Source organism: Eublepharis macularius, chromosome 7 (assembly GCF_028583425.1).
Source record: "Eublepharis macularius isolate TG4126 chromosome 7, MPM_Emac_v1.0, whole genome shotgun sequence".
In the NCBI taxonomy this organism is placed as follows: domain Eukaryota; kingdom Metazoa; phylum Chordata; class Lepidosauria; order Squamata; family Eublepharidae; genus Eublepharis; species Eublepharis macularius.
Genome location: NC_072796.1, coordinates 143,552,229 through 143,569,850, shown reverse-complemented (window position 1 = coordinate 143,569,850; position 17,622 = coordinate 143,552,229). Strand labels below are relative to the sequence as shown.

The window sequence follows — 17,622 nt, the reverse complement described above, 5'->3', positions numbered from 1 at the left end:
AGCACCACCTCCCCACAAAGAGAATACCATCTATCTCCTGTGGCTAATAGCCACTGATGGACCTCTGCTCCATATATTTGTCCAGTCCCCTCTTGAAGCTGGCAATGCTTGTAGCTGCCACCACCTCCTGTGGCAACGAATTCCATGTGTTTATCACCCTTTGTGTAAAGTAGTATTTTCTTCTATCTGTTCTAACCCGACTGCTCAATAATTTCATAGAGTGCCCACGAGTTCTTGTATTGTGAGAAAGGGAGAAAAACACATCTTTCTCTACCTTCTCTAACCCGTGCATTATCTTGTAAACCTCTATCATGTCTCCCCTCAGTCGTCTTTTCTCCAGGCTAAAGAGCCCCAAGCGCCTCAATCTTTCCTCATAGGGAAAGTGTTCCAACCCTTTAATCATTTTAGTTGCCCTTCTCTGTACTTTTTCCAGTGCTATGATATCTTTTTTAAGGTGTGGCGACCAGAACTGTACACAGTACTCCAAATGAGGCCTCACCATCGATTTATACAGAGGCATTATGATACTGGCTGATTTGTTTTCAATCCCTTTCCTAATAACCCCTAGCATAGCATTAGCTTTTTTTATGGCAGTCGCACACTGTGCTGACGTTTTTAGTGAGTTATCTATCATGACTCCAAGATCTCTCTCTTGGTCAGTCTCCGCCAGTTCAGACCCCATCAACTTGTATTTATATTTTGGATTTTGGTTCCAATGTGCATTACTTTGCACTTGGCTACATTGAACCTCATTTGCCACATGGATGCCCACTCTTCTAGCCTCGACAGATCCCTTTGGAGTGCCTCACAATCCTCTCTGGCTTTCACCACCCTGAACAATTTCGTGTCATCTGCAAATTTAGCCACTTCACTGCTTAATCCCAATTCCAAATCATTAATAAACAAGTTAAAAAGCATTGGACCCAATACCGACCCCTGTGGCACCCCACTGCTCACCACCCTCCACTGTGAGAAGTGCCCGTTTATACTCACTCTCTGTTTCCTATTAATTAGTCAGTTTTCGATCCACAAGAGGACTTGGCCCTTTATCCCATAGCTACTGAGCTTACTTAGGAGCCTTTGATGAGGAACTTGGTCAAAAGCTTTCTGGAAGTCAAGATAAACAATATCTATCGGGTCTCCCTTGTCCACTTGTTTGTTCACTCCCTCAAAGAACTCTAACAGATTGGTGAGACAAGATCTTCCCTTACAGAACCCATGCTGAGTTTTCCTCATCAGCTTTTGGTCATCAATGTGCCCACTAATTTTATTTTTGATAATAGTTTCCACCAACTTACCCGGTATTGACGTCAGGCTGACTGGCCTGTAATTTCCCGGATCTCCCCTGGAACCTTTTTTAAAGATGGGGACAACATTAGCTACCTTCCAGTCCTCAGGAACAGATGCAGAGTTTAATGACAGATTACATATTTTTGTGAGGAGATCTACAAGTTCACACTTGAGTTCTTTCAGAACTCTTGGATGTATGCCATCTGGGCCCGGTGATTTATCAGTTTTTAAATTATCTAGCAGTCGCATAACCTCCTCTCTTGTCACCTCAATGTGACTCAGGTCTTTCAAAACCCCTCCCAAAGTCAGTGCTTCTGGAGTGGGCATGCACTTCTTATCTTCCACAGTGAAGACAGAAGCAAATTCTCCCCTGGACTCCAGCTGCCCCCAGACCCATTAGTGGCCAGCCTTGCTTGTACACAGCTCTGCCATGAAAGCTCCCCAGGCCACCCTGGGCCCCTCACCATCTCTCAGCCTGACCTAACAGCTCTTGTAAGTGGGTGGTTCACTGTCCGTCTTCTGTGCAGCCCCACATGGGACTGCGCCTGCGCAGGCCTGCCGACCGGATTTTTCTTTCTAGCAAACGTCCACTAGGGGGCGCACGTCCTTCCCAATGCGCATGCGCGGCCGTTTCCCGCCCGAGCGACATTGGGCGACGTCGCCCCCTTTCCCCTCAGTTTCTTCTTTGCCGCCGACCAGTAAAGACCTAGCTGTCCGCTTTTCTGAGGAAACTTTTTCTGAGGAAACTTTTTGCGTAGTGAAGATGTCTGAGAAGTCGCTGTTCAAGCGCTGCTCCAACTGCTCCACTAAGATGACCAGGACGGACGGTCACGCCGTTTGCCTCGAGTGTCTCGGCGAGGGACACATCGTCGGAAAGTGTGAGCACTGTCAACGGTTCACCCCTAAGGCCAGGGCTGAGAGGGCTAATAGGCTGAACGCCCTGCTATGGAGACGGGCGATGCGGGTTTCGGGGGCTCCCGTTACCCCGGAGGGACCTCCACCGGCTGGTGGGACGGGTGACACCCCCCCTGAGAAGGGGTCCCAGAAGACCGCGCCCACTTCGCGTTCCCGCTCCCCGGATCGTCGCCAAGCCCAGCAGTTAACCCCGGATCCGAAGGGGACTGCGAGTTCCGCGTCGGGTCGCAAGCCCTTGGCACCAACGTCGGATCCGACTCGGAAGCGTCACCGTTCCAGGTCCCCGTCGAGGTCGGAACCGACTTTCACACCGACTCCGAAGGTGCCGAGAACGTCATCGGAACCGAACATCCCGGCTGGGTCGGTTCCCAAACCATCGGATCCGCCATCGGCTCCGACTCCATCGGTTCCGAAGCTTGCTGAGTCGGCGCGCACCAGCCTCGCTCCAAAGACGGGCGCTCGGTCGGATCCGAAAACATCGGATCCGATTGGCAAGGACCGAAGCTCGGATCCGGCTTCGGCTGACAAGGGCGGTAAAAAATCCAAGAAAAAGTCGAAGCACAGTCAATCGGCTTCGGTCCAAACGGATGAGGTCCTCTGGGAGAGGCCTTTGACTCCGTCGCCGCACCTGTCGCCTCCGCTGCACCACTCGTCTGATGATGATGGTGATCTGCCCGACGCGCCACCTCCGACCCAGCAGTGGCATGCGGATGATTATGCAGACCGTGTGGACCGGCGTTATCACCTGCCACGGGCTGCACTTGACAGAGAGGGTTCCCTGTATGCCAGCTCTCCATCATTTGGCAGGGAGTATTGGGGTGACACTCGAAGTGAGTTCTCCCACTATGGTTCTCCCAGACACGGTTCACCTTACTATCCTGCTGAACCCTACCAGGGCCCGAGTCCCAGTCCTCCATCTGACCCATCTCCAGATGACGTCATCATTGGGACCGGTCGTGTGTCACCATCTGAGGACTACCGGCTCTACTCTGAGCAGATGGTCAGGATGGCCCGTTCTCTTGACATCGAGATATCGGCCGTAGATCCTAAGCCAAAGGACAAAATTCTTCAATATGTCCAGTCCGGGAACCCTCCAACTATTGCCTTCCCATTCACTGAAGGCTTGGTGGAGATCATCCACGACATCTGTGAGAAGCCGGCCTCTGTGTACGCGACGTCCCGCAAGCTGGAGGCTCTATACAAGACACGGGATGATGTTTGTGCATATCTCTTTGCACACCCGCCTCCTTCTTCCCTCATTACGGAAGAAATGCAGACCCGCCAACGCCAGGGGTCCTATGCGGTGCCCATTGACAAGGAGAGCAGGAAGTTGGATTCTTTGGGCAAGAAGCTATACTCTTCTGCTGCTCTCACGCTGAAAATCTCCAACTATTCAGCCATCATGGGGGCGTATCAGATATTCCTTTGGAACCGCATGGCGGCCTTCCTGGAGAAACTCCCAGCAGACCAGAGAGTGTTGGCGAAGGTGATCCTCGATGAGGCCCTGAGGCTTTCCCGGCAACAAATAAATGCGGGCCGTGACACAGTTGACACCTCTGCGAGGGCACTGGCTTCTTCCATCGTCCTGCGCCGGCACTCGTGGCTCCGCACAACTGCGTTGCCAGTGGAGACACGCAATAAGGTGGAGAACCTGCCATTTGAGGGGCAATCCCTGTTTTCTACCAAAACAGATGACTACCTGTCACAGAAGCGCAAGGATCGTATTACAGCCAGGTCCTATGGTATTCTTCCGGCCAGACCACCCACCGAGAATCGTGGCCAGTATCGCCCTGCCCAGGGTTATCGTGGACGACAGCACCGGTACCAGCCGTATCCACGCTATGGTTCCTACCGGCCATTCCAACCACCAGGCTCTTACCAGCGCCGGAAGCCTACCTACCGTCCTCGTCGCGGCCCTCATGCCTCCGATGCCAAAGAGTCAGCTACGCAACCAAAGCAGTTCTGACTAGAGCTCGAACAGTCTGTCGTGTTTGGGAACAGATTGGCTCAGTTTGCCTCTGCATGGGCGGAGATTACGTCCGATAGTTGGGTTCTTAAAATCGTTACAGTTGGATATAAAATTCAGTTTGATGTTTACCCAGTGTTGTCTCTTCCTGACCACTCAATACAATCCTCTTCTCATAACTTACAAGCTGAGGTTGTAGCACTGCTAGAGAAAGGGGCGGTGCGGGAGGTGCTCCCTCAGGACCCCCCCTTAGGTTTTTATTCCAGGATGTTCTTGGTAGACAAGAAAGATGGAGGGGTACGACCCATCTTGGACCTACGAGAACTGAATAAGTTCGTTCTCGTCAAGAGGTTCAGGATGCTTACCTTGAACACGGTCCTACAGTTAATGCCCGAGGGCATGTGGTTCGCTGTCCTGGACCTCAAGGATGCATATTTTCATATTGCCATCCATCCTGATCATTGGAAGTACCTTAGGTTTCTATGTAACAATAAGGTCTACCATTACCAAGTGCTTCCCTTTGGTCTCTCCACGGCCCCACGAGTTTTTTCTAAGTGTATGGCTGTGGTAGTGGCTTATTTGAGGGAACGGGGTTGTACCATCTATCCCTACCTTGACGATTGGCTTCTAGCAGCTCCCTCTGCTGATGCACTCATGGCCCAGATTAGTACAGTGATGCTCACCTGCTCCCGGTTAGGGCTTTTGGTCAATTTGCAAAAGTCTAACCTTACCCCATCCAGAAGAATACTGTTTATCGGTATGGAACTGGACGGTGGCGTAAATAGAGGTTTTCTCCCCAGGGAGCGTGCTTTAAAGATTGGCAGGATGGTGAACCTTTTTTCTAAGTGCAGGTTCCAATCCGTAACAGCGATCCAGAGGCTATTGGGCTATATGGCCTCTTCTACAGCTGTCACCCCTATGGCCCGGTTGCACATGCGACCTCTCCAGCTGTGGTTCCTGTCGGTTCATGATTTTGAGCACGATTCCCAGAATAAACGATATTCCATCCCCAGAGGGATTATCCGGGCCTTACGATGGTGGCTCGATGAGGCTAACCTCCTTGGGGGTGTTGCGTTTGGGTCCATCCAAACCGAGATCACGATCTCCACTGATGCCTCCACGGTAGGATGGGGAGCCCAGTGTGGTGCCCTGAGGGCACATGGGGTTTGGTCAGAGCAGGAACGGGACAATCACATTAACCTGCTAGAATTGAGAGCGGTCCGTTATGCCCTTATCGCTTTCGCAGACACGCTGCAGCAGAAAGCAGTTCAGGTGCTCACAGACAACTGCACCACGATGTTTTACCTGAACAAGCAAGGGGGCACTACATCCAAGGCCCTCTGCGACGAGGCCGTTCGGATCTGGAACTGGGCCGTGGACAGAGGCGTATTCATTCAGGCGGTCCATATTCCTGGCACCACCAATGTCATCGCGGACACGCTGAGTCGGATGCGATTCGACAGCTACGAATGGACCGTAGCAGACAGATACCTGAACGCCATCTTTTTGGACTGGGGGTTCCCAGACGTAGATCTCTTTGCGGTAGAGGCCAACAAGAAGGCCCCACAATTCTGCTCCAGGGGAGGGCTAGGTCGCCGCTCCCTGGGAGACGCTTTCCAGATACGCTGGACAGGGCACCTGTTTTATGCCTTCCCTCCGTTCCCACTGCTGTCTCGGGTTGTCAGCAAAATCCAGAGGGATGGGCCGCACTTAATTCTAGTGGCCCCCTTCTGGCCCAGACAAGCATGGTTCCAACATGTCATGCAGCTTTCACAGGGGTCATATTATCGGTTCACTCTGAACCCGGACCTTCTGTCCGACAAGGGGGTTTGGTATCACGACCTACCCAAACTCAACCTCACTGCTTGGCACATTCGGGGACGGAGGGGATGTCTGACAGGGTAGTTGAAATTTTGCTGAATGCCCGTAGGGACACCACTCGCAGGTCATACGCAGCTAAATGGAAGCGATTTGAGGCCTGGGCTGCGGCCAACGCAGTTAATGTTTGGGATTGCCAGTTGTATTCTGTGTTTGAGTTCCTCCTGTCCCTAAAGGATGGGGGACTCTCTAATTCCTCTATTAAAGTTTATTTGGCTGCCATTTCAGCCTTTCACCCTAAAATAGATGGGAAGACGGTGTTCTCCCACAATTTGTCAAAGTCTTTTTTGAAAGGGTTGTACAATATGTTTCCACAGGTCAAGGAAATTGTTCCCCAGTGGTCACTTCAAGTAGTATTGGCGGGGCTTATGAAATCGCCTTTTGAACCACTGGCCACCTGTGATTTGAAATGGTTATTCTGTAAGGTGGCCTTTTTGATAGCCATTACGTCTGCCCGTAGGGTTAGCGAGCTGGCTGCACTGAGGTGGGACCCTCCCTTTTTGAAGGTCCATCAGAATAAGGTGGTGCTGAGACCTGACCTTCGTTTTAGACCCAAAGTGTCCACTCAGTTTCACACCTCACAGGACATTGTCCTGCCTATTTTTTTTCCTGACCCTTCTAATAACTCTGAGAGAGCCTTACATTCTTTGGATGTGAGAAGGGCTATCTTATTTTACCTCCAACGTACATCACAGTTTAGGAGTGCCAAACAACTGTTTGTGTGCTATTATGGGCCCAGGAAGGGAAAGGCTGCTACAGCCCAGTCAATTTCCCGTTGGGTCACTCATGCTGTTAGAGCCTGCTACTCGCATGCTCAGTTACCTTGCCCCTTGGAACTAAAAGCTCATTCCACCAGAGCACAGGCTGCTTCGGCAGCCTTCCTTAGGGGCGTGCCCTTGCAAGACATCTGCAGGGCTGCAACGTGGTCGTCTTCTGACACGTTCGCTAAACATTACGCACTAGACGTGTGGGAAAGGAAAGAGGCTGCTGTTGGTAATGCAGTGCTTCAGTCTCTTTTTCGATGAGAACACATGCCCGCCTCCTGGGTAAGTGGCTTGTGAGTCTCCCATGTGGGGCTGCACAGAAGACGGACAGTGAAAACAGAGTTGCGCTTACCGTAACTGCTGTTCATTGACGTCTTCTGTGCAGACACACAACCCTCCCTCCTACCCCGCTGTGTTCTTCCAGATGATGTGAAGGCATTCGGCGGCAAAGGAGAAACTGAGGGGAAAGGGGGCGACGTCGCCCAATGTCGCTCGGGCAGGAAACGGCCGCGCATGCGCATTGGGAAGGACGTGCGCCCCCTAGTGGACGTTTGCTAGAAAGAAAAATCCGGTCGGCAGGCCTGCGCAGGCGCAGTCCCATGTGTGTCTGCACAGAAGACGTCAATGAACAGCAGTTACGGTAAGCGCAACTCTGTTTTGTGAAGAAGGATTAGGGAGAAGAGCAGGGGGGAAATAAATAAAATACGTCAAGTGCTGCCACGGTTCTAATCTGTTTTGTTTTGTCTTGAGCTTTCTCTTAAGCTCTCAGTGCCCCTAGGTCACAGGTCTGTGTGTATCTGCTCAGTTTCCGAGTTGCTCCTTTCCTCACAGAAAGCTTGCTGAAATATCGAGAGCTTCTTTTGGACACGCCCGCCCCTAAAGTGGTGGTCTGTCACCAAGACTGAAGTCCTTGCCTTGCTGCTTACGTGCAGTAGAGGCCTTTTTCTAAAGGGCAAATTCGGCTTGGGCTACATTATGCTAGTAAGCATTGCCCAAGCTGGCATGTGCTGTCCGTGCCAAGGCGATAACGCTGCAAGCCGCCCGATTTCTTGTCCCTGTGCCTTGCAGTGACCGATGTCCAGGTCCCAGGGACGTTGTATTGGACCTGTACTGCCGTGTCGGGCGGTGGTCTGCATAGATTGCCTAACTGCCCCTTTCTTCCTCCGTCCCGTGCCAGCGTGCTCTCAGCCCTAGCAGGAGAGTGAAGTGACTGGGACGTGGCGGCAGCCCTCGCATGCCGATCTCTGGGCTAGCCTGCTGCTCGCTCACTCGCTCGCTTATCATCGCTGTGCTTCCTTTGCTTCCTTTGCTACCCCTCCCTTCTCCTTGTTCACTCTGTTCGGTGAAGAGGCGGCTGGGGGCCAGCAGTGTGGTTTGGGCCTGGCAAAGCTCCACTGCTCACTGGGACTTCTGTGAGAGTGGGCAAGGAGATCTTTAGGAAAGCACTGCGGTGTTCTTATGTCTGCCTTCAGAAATACCAGCCTTGAAGAATTTCGCCATTGAGACGGGCTTGAAAAACAGCGTGAAAGCAACGGAAAAGGTCGTCAGGGACGTGGCTCGTGTCATAAGCCAAATAGTGAACTATCTGACCAACCAGAGAGCGGAGGTGAGCGGGGCTTCCTTTCTCACAGGGCTGCAGTCAGGGGGATCGCCAGGGTGTGAAAGGTTAACCTGGATGCCCAAAAGCCAATAGAGTGCAAGATAAGCAATCCCTGTCACTCTCTGTTAAGTGGCCGGCTGCCGGGGCTCCAGTAAACGGGCCTGCTTCGGGCTCCTTGGTACCGTGGAGGCTCCAGATGCCCAAGGTGGGCTGCTGTGGGGGGGGGTCCGCCTGAGCATCTCCGCTTTTCTTCTTGAAAGGAAGCCATTGTGAATGCCCAGGAAGGCCCGTGTGGTCATTTGCTTTCCCTTCCACATCACGTACAACGCTATTGTTAAAAGTTTACTTTTTGGCAAGGGAAGTAAAGCAGAGAGCCTGGGCTGCAGCTGTGCAAGCCACGCTTTCGAGAATCCCATGCCCCGAGGGGGGGGGGGTGTCCCTGCTTTTTGGCAGCCTGACTCTGAGCCCTGTGTGTTGTGGTGTTGAAATTGTCCTGCAGTGCATCTCAGCTTGTCAGTTTATGGCATTTAAGTTCTGCAGAGGAAAGAGGAAAGGGAGTCATCGGAGTCAGTCTTCTGGTGTCCGCCCCTGCCGTGCGACGGCTGAATGTGTCCTGGCAGAGAGAGCTGAAGTGCTTCTTCTAAGCTGGGTTGCTTTGGCAAGACTGAGGTGTCTTGTGAGCAGAAAGTTGCCCTGACAGCTCAGCATCAATTCCTGTTAAGTTCTGACTGAGTGCTGCCGTGGTCCTAAGGCGGTGTTTATGAAACCATTGCTGTTCTACCAGTGAGCATTTCCCCAGGGGCTCTGTTCAGACCTGTCGCTGCGCAAGGCTTGTTGCTGGCTGTCGGGCTCTTGTGTGGCCCCTTTGCTTGCCGGTGGGGATGTCTCTAACTTCCCCCTTCCCTTTCCTCCCTAGGATATTTCTCATCAGGCCCAAGTCCAGGAAATCCTGCAGCGGTCCTTGCAGGACGTCCCCGGGCTCCTCCAAGAGGCTGCAGATGATATCCTGCCCGACATCCAGTACTACTTCAAGGTCCTGATTCAAAGGAGCCTCAGCAGGGGCACCAAAAAGGTCAAGGAACTGTGTGAAGACATAGTCAAAGGTTGGGGCATGCCTGTAAGTCCTTTCCTGAAACACCTGCTCTTTACCTGCATCTTTTGCACTCCCCTGTTCCAGATTCTCACGCTGGTTTAATCTGTTTAACGGGAACCGTGTCAAAGCCCCGATCTGCCCAGCATCATCCTACGTAATCACAGAATAGTGTTTGCATCTATCCGGTGTCAGACTGTGCCTATAGCGTGGCTGGATGTCCTTGCTTTAATTAATTAATTCAATTTATTACATTTCTTGCCCATCCTCCCCGTGAGCAGGCTCAGGGCAGGTTACAACATTATACAGAGATAAAATAAATTAAAACAACAGTACACAATAGAAGATAAAATACACAGTCTCGTAGTTTCAGTACAAAAGTTGAAACCCCAGTCTAGAATGCAGCGTGAGATGGTTCACCATATTCCATCCCACACACCACCAGTATCATGGAGGCAGGGCAGGCAGGTCACCAGAGCGTAAAACGGGCAGGCCAAAGGCTGCTACAGCAGAGAGGGGCCAGCCAAGCAGTTCGCCCACGCCCCGGTCCTGATGGAGGCTAGGCGAACGTCCTCGGGGCCAGGGGTCACCAAAAGGTGTTTGTCGGCAGAACAAAGAGCACTCTGGAGAACCTCTGCAGCCCTGCAGGTCCGTTGGTCCCGGTCCGTTAAGGTCTTTGAACGTCATAGTCAGTACCTTAGACTGGAACTCGACCGGGAGCCAGTGCAGCTGACGCAAAACAGGCCGAATATGCATTGTAACCAGAGTCCCAATAAGGATACAGGCCGCCCTGTTCTGGACCAGCTATAACTTCCGGATCAGTCTCAAGGGCAGCCCTGTGTAGAGTGAGCTACAGTAATCTAGGCCGGAGATGACTGTTGCTTGGATCACCGTAGCTAGGTCGCCAGTCGAGAGGTAGGGAACAAGCTGCCTGATCTGGCGAAGGTGGAAGAATGCAGATCGGGCAACCGCTGTGACCTGGGCGGCCTGTATACGCATGCCGCTCTCCAGTTGAGGAGGATTGACCCCATTATATTGTTTCCTGCTGTCTACACAGAGAGCCTAGAGCCAAATTTCTTGCAGTGCTTTTGAGGGACTTGAACTTTTCCTTGGAAGCAGAGAAGCTGATCTTCTTTTGGATGCTGATGTGCTTGTCTCAGACAGAGTGTTGCTGTTTGCTTTGGCAACAAAGAAAATAGGAGCGAGTTGTATCTGAAGGATGAAATATTTTCAGCCTGATGAGTATGTCTAGATTTGGTAATTTTAGCAATGTCATTCACATTTTACATTTTAAGGGATTTCTGTGTGTATGTCTGATTGTAATGGCCTTTGGCTGTATGCAATTAATGCTTTTGTAGCTTTGTATTCAATATTTTCTTTCCTACCAAACCTAGACTGACTTTATTGCTTTAGCAACATAAAGTACATTGTTTCTCACTTAGATTATAAGATTGTACTAGTTGGCATATATATGGAATTTAAAATAATAAATGCTTCTTACCACCCTAAGAGCCCCGTGGGGCAGAGTAGTAAGCTGCAGTACTGCAGCCCAAGCTCTGCTCACGTCCTGAGTTCGATCCTGGCGGAAGCCGGGTTCAGGTAGCCGGCTCAAGGTTGACTCAGCCGTCTGTCCTTCCGAGGTCGGTAAAATGAGTACCCAGTTTCCTGGGGGTAAAGTGTAGATGACTGGGGAAGGCAATGGCAAACCACCCCGTGACAAACGTCTGCCAAGAAAACGTGATGTGACGTCCCCCCATGGGTCAGTAATGGCTCGGTGCTTGCACTGGGGACTACCTTACCTATCTACCTTTTTGTACCCCCACCCCCTACAAATAAGAGAGTACTGCAAACTGCTAGACTCTTTGCCAAATAATGCTCATGTGTATTACTATTTTTTGCCATCTGAGAAAGAAGGAAAAATGAAAGTTCAAAATAGAAAACAGAAGTGTATAGGAAAGAAAAAGAAGTGTCTTATTTGGACCGGAGTGCGCTCCTTTGTAGCTGTGGCTCTGGTCTGGAATTTCCTCTTGGCGGGGATCCACCTGGCCCCACATGCTGAAGACGGCCTCTTCAGGCGCTCTTTTGATGGGTTGCACTTTGTAGATTCATGATGTTGGGTTTAAGTGATGCTGGGAAGGGATAAATCAAAGGATGTATTGTCGAAGGCTTTCACGGCCGGAGAACGATGGTTGTTGTGGGTTTTCCAGGCTGTACTGCCGTGGTCTTGGCATTGTAGTTCCTGACGTTTCGCCAGCAGCTGTGGCAGGCATCTTCAGAGGTGTAGCACCGAAAGACAGAGATCTCTCAGTGTCACACTGCTACACCTCTGAAGATGCCAGCCACAGCTGCTGGCGAAACGTCAGGAACTACAATGCCAAGACCACGGCAGTACAGCCCGGAAAACCCACAACAACCAAATCAAAGGATGTTTTACTCACTGCTGGCTTTTCTCATACTGTTTTGCCACAATGGTATACATTTAAAGTGTTCTGCTTCACCCTGTGGCTCCTTTCTTTGAAAGATGGGTAAGAACGTATGACATGTGGTGCTTCCTCACCTTTCCCCTTCACAGGAAGGCTTCCCACACGCCACATACCACGCTGCCTGTATTCGCCATGGTGTCTACGCGTCTCCAAAATGTGGACCTGTGGATTTTAACGCTCACCTTGCCAAGCCAATACATGAAGCCATCACTGCAACCTGGAGCGAGGTATTCAGGTGAGGTTTGGTTTTTTTTCCCCTTGGAGAAGTGGCTTGGCTGGCAGAGCATCTGTAGAGTTACTTTAGGAAGTGGATATTGGGTTCTTGTGGAGGAGAGTAAATGGGCCTTTTCAGCTGGGTAACCTTTCCCCCCTTTCCGCCCCTTCCCTTCTAGTTCCAAGTTGGAAGAATCCTTTCAACGCTTCACGAAAGCTGTATTGGATAAGCTGAAATTCTTCTTCCAAGATCTCAAGAGGAAGCTGGGTGAGCAAAGCAGCCTGGCCGAGGCCCTGCGCACCCTTCGTTTACAGCAGATGGAGGCAGTTAATGCCAGGGTAAGGCGGAGCCTGCCGCAGTGGCTGCCAAGCAGGCTGCTTCTGGTGCTTGTTTGAGGGCAGGGGTGTGGGGGGCAGTTGCAAATGCAGAGGCGCCGTTGGACTTTAAGGGCGTGTGAGAGGCTGTAAAAATAAATAGGGAGTCCAGAGGCACCTTAAAAATTAACAGAACTTATTCCCACAGAAGCTTCCCTGGTCCACAGCCTGTTTCCTCAGGTGCTGTGAGTAGATTCTCATTAAGCCGTCGCTAGGTAGGAGTGGGCGGGGCGGGGCGGGGCGGCGGGGGGGGGAGGCGTGGAATCTCAATTCAGTAGTTTCATGCTGGAGTTTCCTTTTTTGAAGTTCTGTTGAAGGTTGGTAATTGTGCTCTAAAATGGAGAGTTCCAGTAGACTGATGAATCACAATAGGGAGAACACGAGTGGGTGTTAACTAGTTTAGAGCCAAGCTACAAGTAACGAATGACACTTGCCTGGCAAGTGAAGAGACTCACGTGTATTCCTCCCTGTTCAGTTGCACTCTGCTTGTGCTCCACTCGATCAAGCGGAGAGCAAGTGAATGGCAAGTGAACAGGGGGGAATACACGTGAGTCTATTCACTTGCCAAGCAAGTGTCATTCGTCACTTGTAGCTTGGCTCTTAGTGTAGCTGTTGAACAGTCTCTGTATTTTTCCTGATGTAGATACGAATTTTATATGATTACATGTAAATCAGTACTTCCGGGAGTTCATGGTGTCTTTATAATGAGGATCTATTCCGCATCGTGTTCCTGAAAGCTGGAATAAAACCTTGTTAGCCTTTTAGCAGCTTGTTTTTGCGGCCTCAGACCTAGACGAGTGCTCCTCTGGCCTTCTTGCCCCCCGGAAGGCCTGTGTTTGCTGTGGCGCTGAGCCTGCTCCTGCCATGTTCTGCTCCCCCTCCTCAGCTGTGCAATTTCCTGCTGGACCAGGAGACCCACATCAGCAACAAGCAGCGGACCATCTCGCGCCTCCTGACGCCAGAAATCCAGGCTGGCATGGAACCAGCATATGCAGGTAGGAAACATACAGAAGGTTCCCCGTGGGGCGGGAAGCAGACACCCAGCAGGCTCAAGGAGATGCCTGGATCTGAGTCCAGCGGCTCCTTAGAGATCAACAAGATTTTCAGAGCTCCCTTCTTCAGACACAAGAAGGAATGGAGATGTCTTAGCCTTTATATCCCAGCCAAAGGTGGGTAGGAGGTTACACAGGAGGGCATCAGGGACAGTGCAGCTTGATTACAGCAGAAATTAGCATCTGTAGTGAGGTAAAAATCCCAAGTCTCTGTTCAACCGAGGGGGGTGGGGGGGGTGCCATTGTTCTGAATATGCGAAAAAACTCCGTTTCCGCAATCTCCTGTTCTACTCTGCCCTTGAAGCTTCTTTCTTTGAGGACAGCCACTTTTAACTTAGCGATGGAACGGCCTGGAGGATTGAAATGTTCTCCCACTTTTTTTTTGAGTGTTGTGATTCCTAATGTCAGAACTGTATCCATTTATTCTTTTGCGGGGGGACTGACCTCTTTGTCCAGTGCTGATACTTGATAGCATAAATGTCATTGGAAGATGAAGACGTGAATGAGCCTGAGGGGGTGTAACGGATGTTGTGAGGTCCACTGATTGTGCTGTCGGAGTAAATATGGGGATAGAGTTGGCATCTGGGTTTATTGCAGGCTCTAGTCCCAGAGTCTGTGTCAGTGTTGGGAAGTGCATTGTTGTGAATCAGGAGTTGTTTATGGTGAGGGGGATGTCTGTGGAGATCCCTGACAGGACTAAATGCTGTAGTGAAGCGTGCCTGTTGCAACAGGCTGTTTGCTAACTGTGTGTGGGGTTAGGACTAAAAATCTGGGTCTACACCAAGGAAGTTCTGCCACAGTCCAGAACATTGATGCACGAGGCTGCAGTGATGCATTTCCTTTCCCTCTCTTGTGGGTGGTGCACGGGAGTGTTGCCCTTGGCCTTGGGAGATGCAGGTTCCCACCGTGAGCATGAGCAGAATGAGCTGGGAGGGACAGTCAGTGTAGAAATGCCTGAAATGAATCAAAACTGATGTACATCTGGAGCTTCACGCCGCGAAGCAGTAACCACTGGAGAGTGAGAGGCAAAGCAGGTGGAGGGAAGACTCTTCCCTGTTACAGAAGTTTTAAGGGATAGGCGGCAGTAGCGGAATGAGGCCTCGAGGCCTTGAGCCTTTCTTTGGGCAGACTTTCACCCTCCCCCCAGTCAATAGTAGGTTGCCAAAGGAGGCAGGAGAGAGAGAGAGGAGAATGCCAAAGGGCGCCTCCTGACTTCTCAAACACCCCCTACAGCGTGCAGCCAAATGTCTGGCCCTGGCTATTTCCAGAAGATGAAGGACGTGATGGAGAGCTACGTCCGAGACAACAAGGACTTCATCTTTGATTCTGCCACAGCAAAGGTGCAGAAGAAACTTCATCTGCTGCAGGTAAGTTTCCAGGAAAACCGTTCTTGTGCCACAAAGGCACCACGAGAGCCTTTCTTTCCGGTTGCTGCATCCTGTGTGCCCCCAAGGGACTGTAAGATGGCTGATCTGTTAGTGGCTGTGTTTTATAGATTACAGCAAGGCTTTTGACTGTGCGGATCATAAAAAGCTATGGATGGTGTGAAAAGAAATGGGGATGCCGCAGCATCTGACTGTTTTTGTTGCACAACCTGTACTCTCGACAAGAGCCTACTGTTAGGACAAATAATGGGGAAACAGAATGGTTTCCAGTTGGCATAGGAGTCAGACAAGGATGTGTGCTCTCTCCCTTTCTGTTCAACCTATATGCAGAATATATAAGGAAAGATGGATTAGGTTTAGAAGAAGCTGGACTGAAAATTGGTGGATGGAACATTAACAATTGCAGACATGGAGATGACACACCACATATGACTGGCAGGAAATAGTGAAGACTCAAAATGCTTACTGATGAAGGTTAAAAAGAAGAAGTGCTAAAACTGGATCACAGGTAAACATCAAGAAGATCAAAGTAATGACTACCAAGCAATTACTCCATTTTAAGGGTCAAAATAAAGAAATAGTTGAAGGTTTTCTGTGCCTGTGCTCAGTCGTAAACCAGAAGGGACACTGCGCTCAAGAAATCAGGAGATGGAGACCTGGAAGGGCAGCCATGAAGGAACTAGAAAAGATCCTTAGGGAGAAAAAGAAGAAAGAAAAGATGCTGAGGGTTGAGTTGCTAGGGACCAAGATCATTTTTTGATTTGATTTGATTTATACCCCGCCCTTCCCACGAATGGGTTCAGGGTGGCTTACAACATAAAATATACATTAAAAACATCATAAAAATATAAACTAATTTAAGAAACCAAATCCCAGGCGCCTGTGACAGTACACAGCTACAATAAAACTACCATAAAACCAGAGGCACAACCCTAGGGCGGTTGCAGGTGGAGCGTGGCGGTCAGGGAAGGGGCCAGTTCGCTGGCTCTCAGCCAGTGGCCTGGCAGAACAGCTCCGTTTTGCAGGCTCTGTGGAACTGCAACTATAATCCAAACTGTAATATAATCCACACTATAGTATCCCCCAGTGCTATGTATGGATAAGAGAGTTGGACACTGAAGAAAGCTTACAGGAAGAAAGTTGATTTATTTGAAATGTGGTGCTGGAGGAGAGAGTTTTGCCAAAAAAATAAGTTGGTTCTAGATCCAATCAAGCCTGAATTCTCCCTAGAAGCTAAAATGAGGCTGTGGTACTTTGGTCACATCATGAGAAGACTTGCTGGAAAAGACAATAATGCTAGGAAAGGAGGAAGACTGTTAAGGCTGTTAATAATAGGACGTTTTGGAGATCTTTCATTCATAGGGTCGCTATAAGTCGGAAGCGTCTTAATGGCACATAGCACACACACAGGCATATCTTCCCAGGGCTATGGCTTTGGCCCCACTGGTGGTTCCGGCCTCTAGATCACCTGTGTGTGGTGTGGAACTGTGAGGCTGGACACCCCCACAGACAGCTTCCATTTCTGCATTTCTAGCCGCCTTGGTGGAGAGAGAGTCTGGACCAGGACAACAAAGGGTAGAAACTGGAAACCTATTTGTGCTTCTGACATCTTACTACATGGAAAGTTGTCTTGTTCTAACCACCTCCCTCCCTATGTCCCTCCATGGCAGCTTCGCTCATCTAAACAGGGTCTCCTGCAGGTGCCAGCCTGCACATGGGCAGAATCAACAGCAGCCCCTACACGGGCTCTGTGGTGGCCCCTACTCTATGGAACGGCCTGCTGAGGAGGTCAGGAGAGCCCCCTTGCTCCTGGCTTTCTGCAAACAACGCAAAACCGAATTATTCAAAAAGGCTTTTTTACTCAGATAGGAGGGCGGTATTGTAGGGAGGGGGTCTCGGACGTTTCGCCAATGAGTTGGGAACCATGGGCTCCACCATTATGTTGCTTTACATATTATCTGTTGCTTTGAATATGTACTCCTCTATACTACCTGTGCTTCATGTTGCCTAATGACAGTCCTAGAATTGATTATATTCTGTTTCAGCAATTCTTCAACCCCATATTGGATCCTTGCTAATACTATGTCTTTGTAAACTCGTATTCATTTACCCTGTGACATTGTTTATGGAAATGTCTTTGACACTGTATGGAAATGCCTGCCCTTGTCCTTGCTACTAATCCCACACTATGTAATCCACCTTGAGTCTCAGTGAGAAATGACATACATACATACATACATTTTTTAAAACCTCCATGCACTTATGGGTGATGATTTGCACATGCTTGCACCCACACATATTTCTATGCACATGTAGAAAGTGGCCACTGCTTGAGGCAGTCCTGAATTCCTGTCCCAATCATCAAAATTGAGGCTTTTTTTTTCAATTTGCAAGGGTGAAATTGGAGGGGGGCAATACTGTTCAGTATGAGCCGATATACCCACCAGTGGTGAATAGATGGGCCTTTTGGCTCAGTCACCTGGTTCCCCTCCTTACTATACCCCCCTGAATCACCCCTGGGCTTCGTCCCTGCAGGTGGCAGCACAGCCTTCTGTGGCGGTCCAGGGGAATCTTCCTTCCTTCCTTCCTTCCTCACCGGCAGAAAGGCCAG

At 50.3% G+C, this 17,622-nt stretch overlaps 1 protein-coding gene across 1 annotated transcript in view; it reads left to right on the top strand.

Annotated features, from left to right (window-relative positions):
* The window catches only part of LOC129334028 (uncharacterized), a 64,299-nt gene that overhangs the window by 39,294 nt on the left and 7,383 nt on the right, over nucleotides 1–17,622 (top strand). Inside the window, exons 17-22 of the mRNA XM_054985952.1 lie at nucleotides 8,286–8,419; nucleotides 9,330–9,530; nucleotides 12,076–12,221; nucleotides 12,379–12,538; nucleotides 13,461–13,569; nucleotides 14,860–14,993. Of these exons, the coding sequence (XP_054841927.1) occupies nucleotides 8,286–8,419; nucleotides 9,330–9,530; nucleotides 12,076–12,221; nucleotides 12,379–12,538; nucleotides 13,461–13,569; nucleotides 14,860–14,993 (884 nt within the window). The remainder of the gene's footprint in view (nucleotides 1–8,285; nucleotides 8,420–9,329; nucleotides 9,531–12,075; nucleotides 12,222–12,378; nucleotides 12,539–13,460; nucleotides 13,570–14,859; nucleotides 14,994–17,622) is intronic.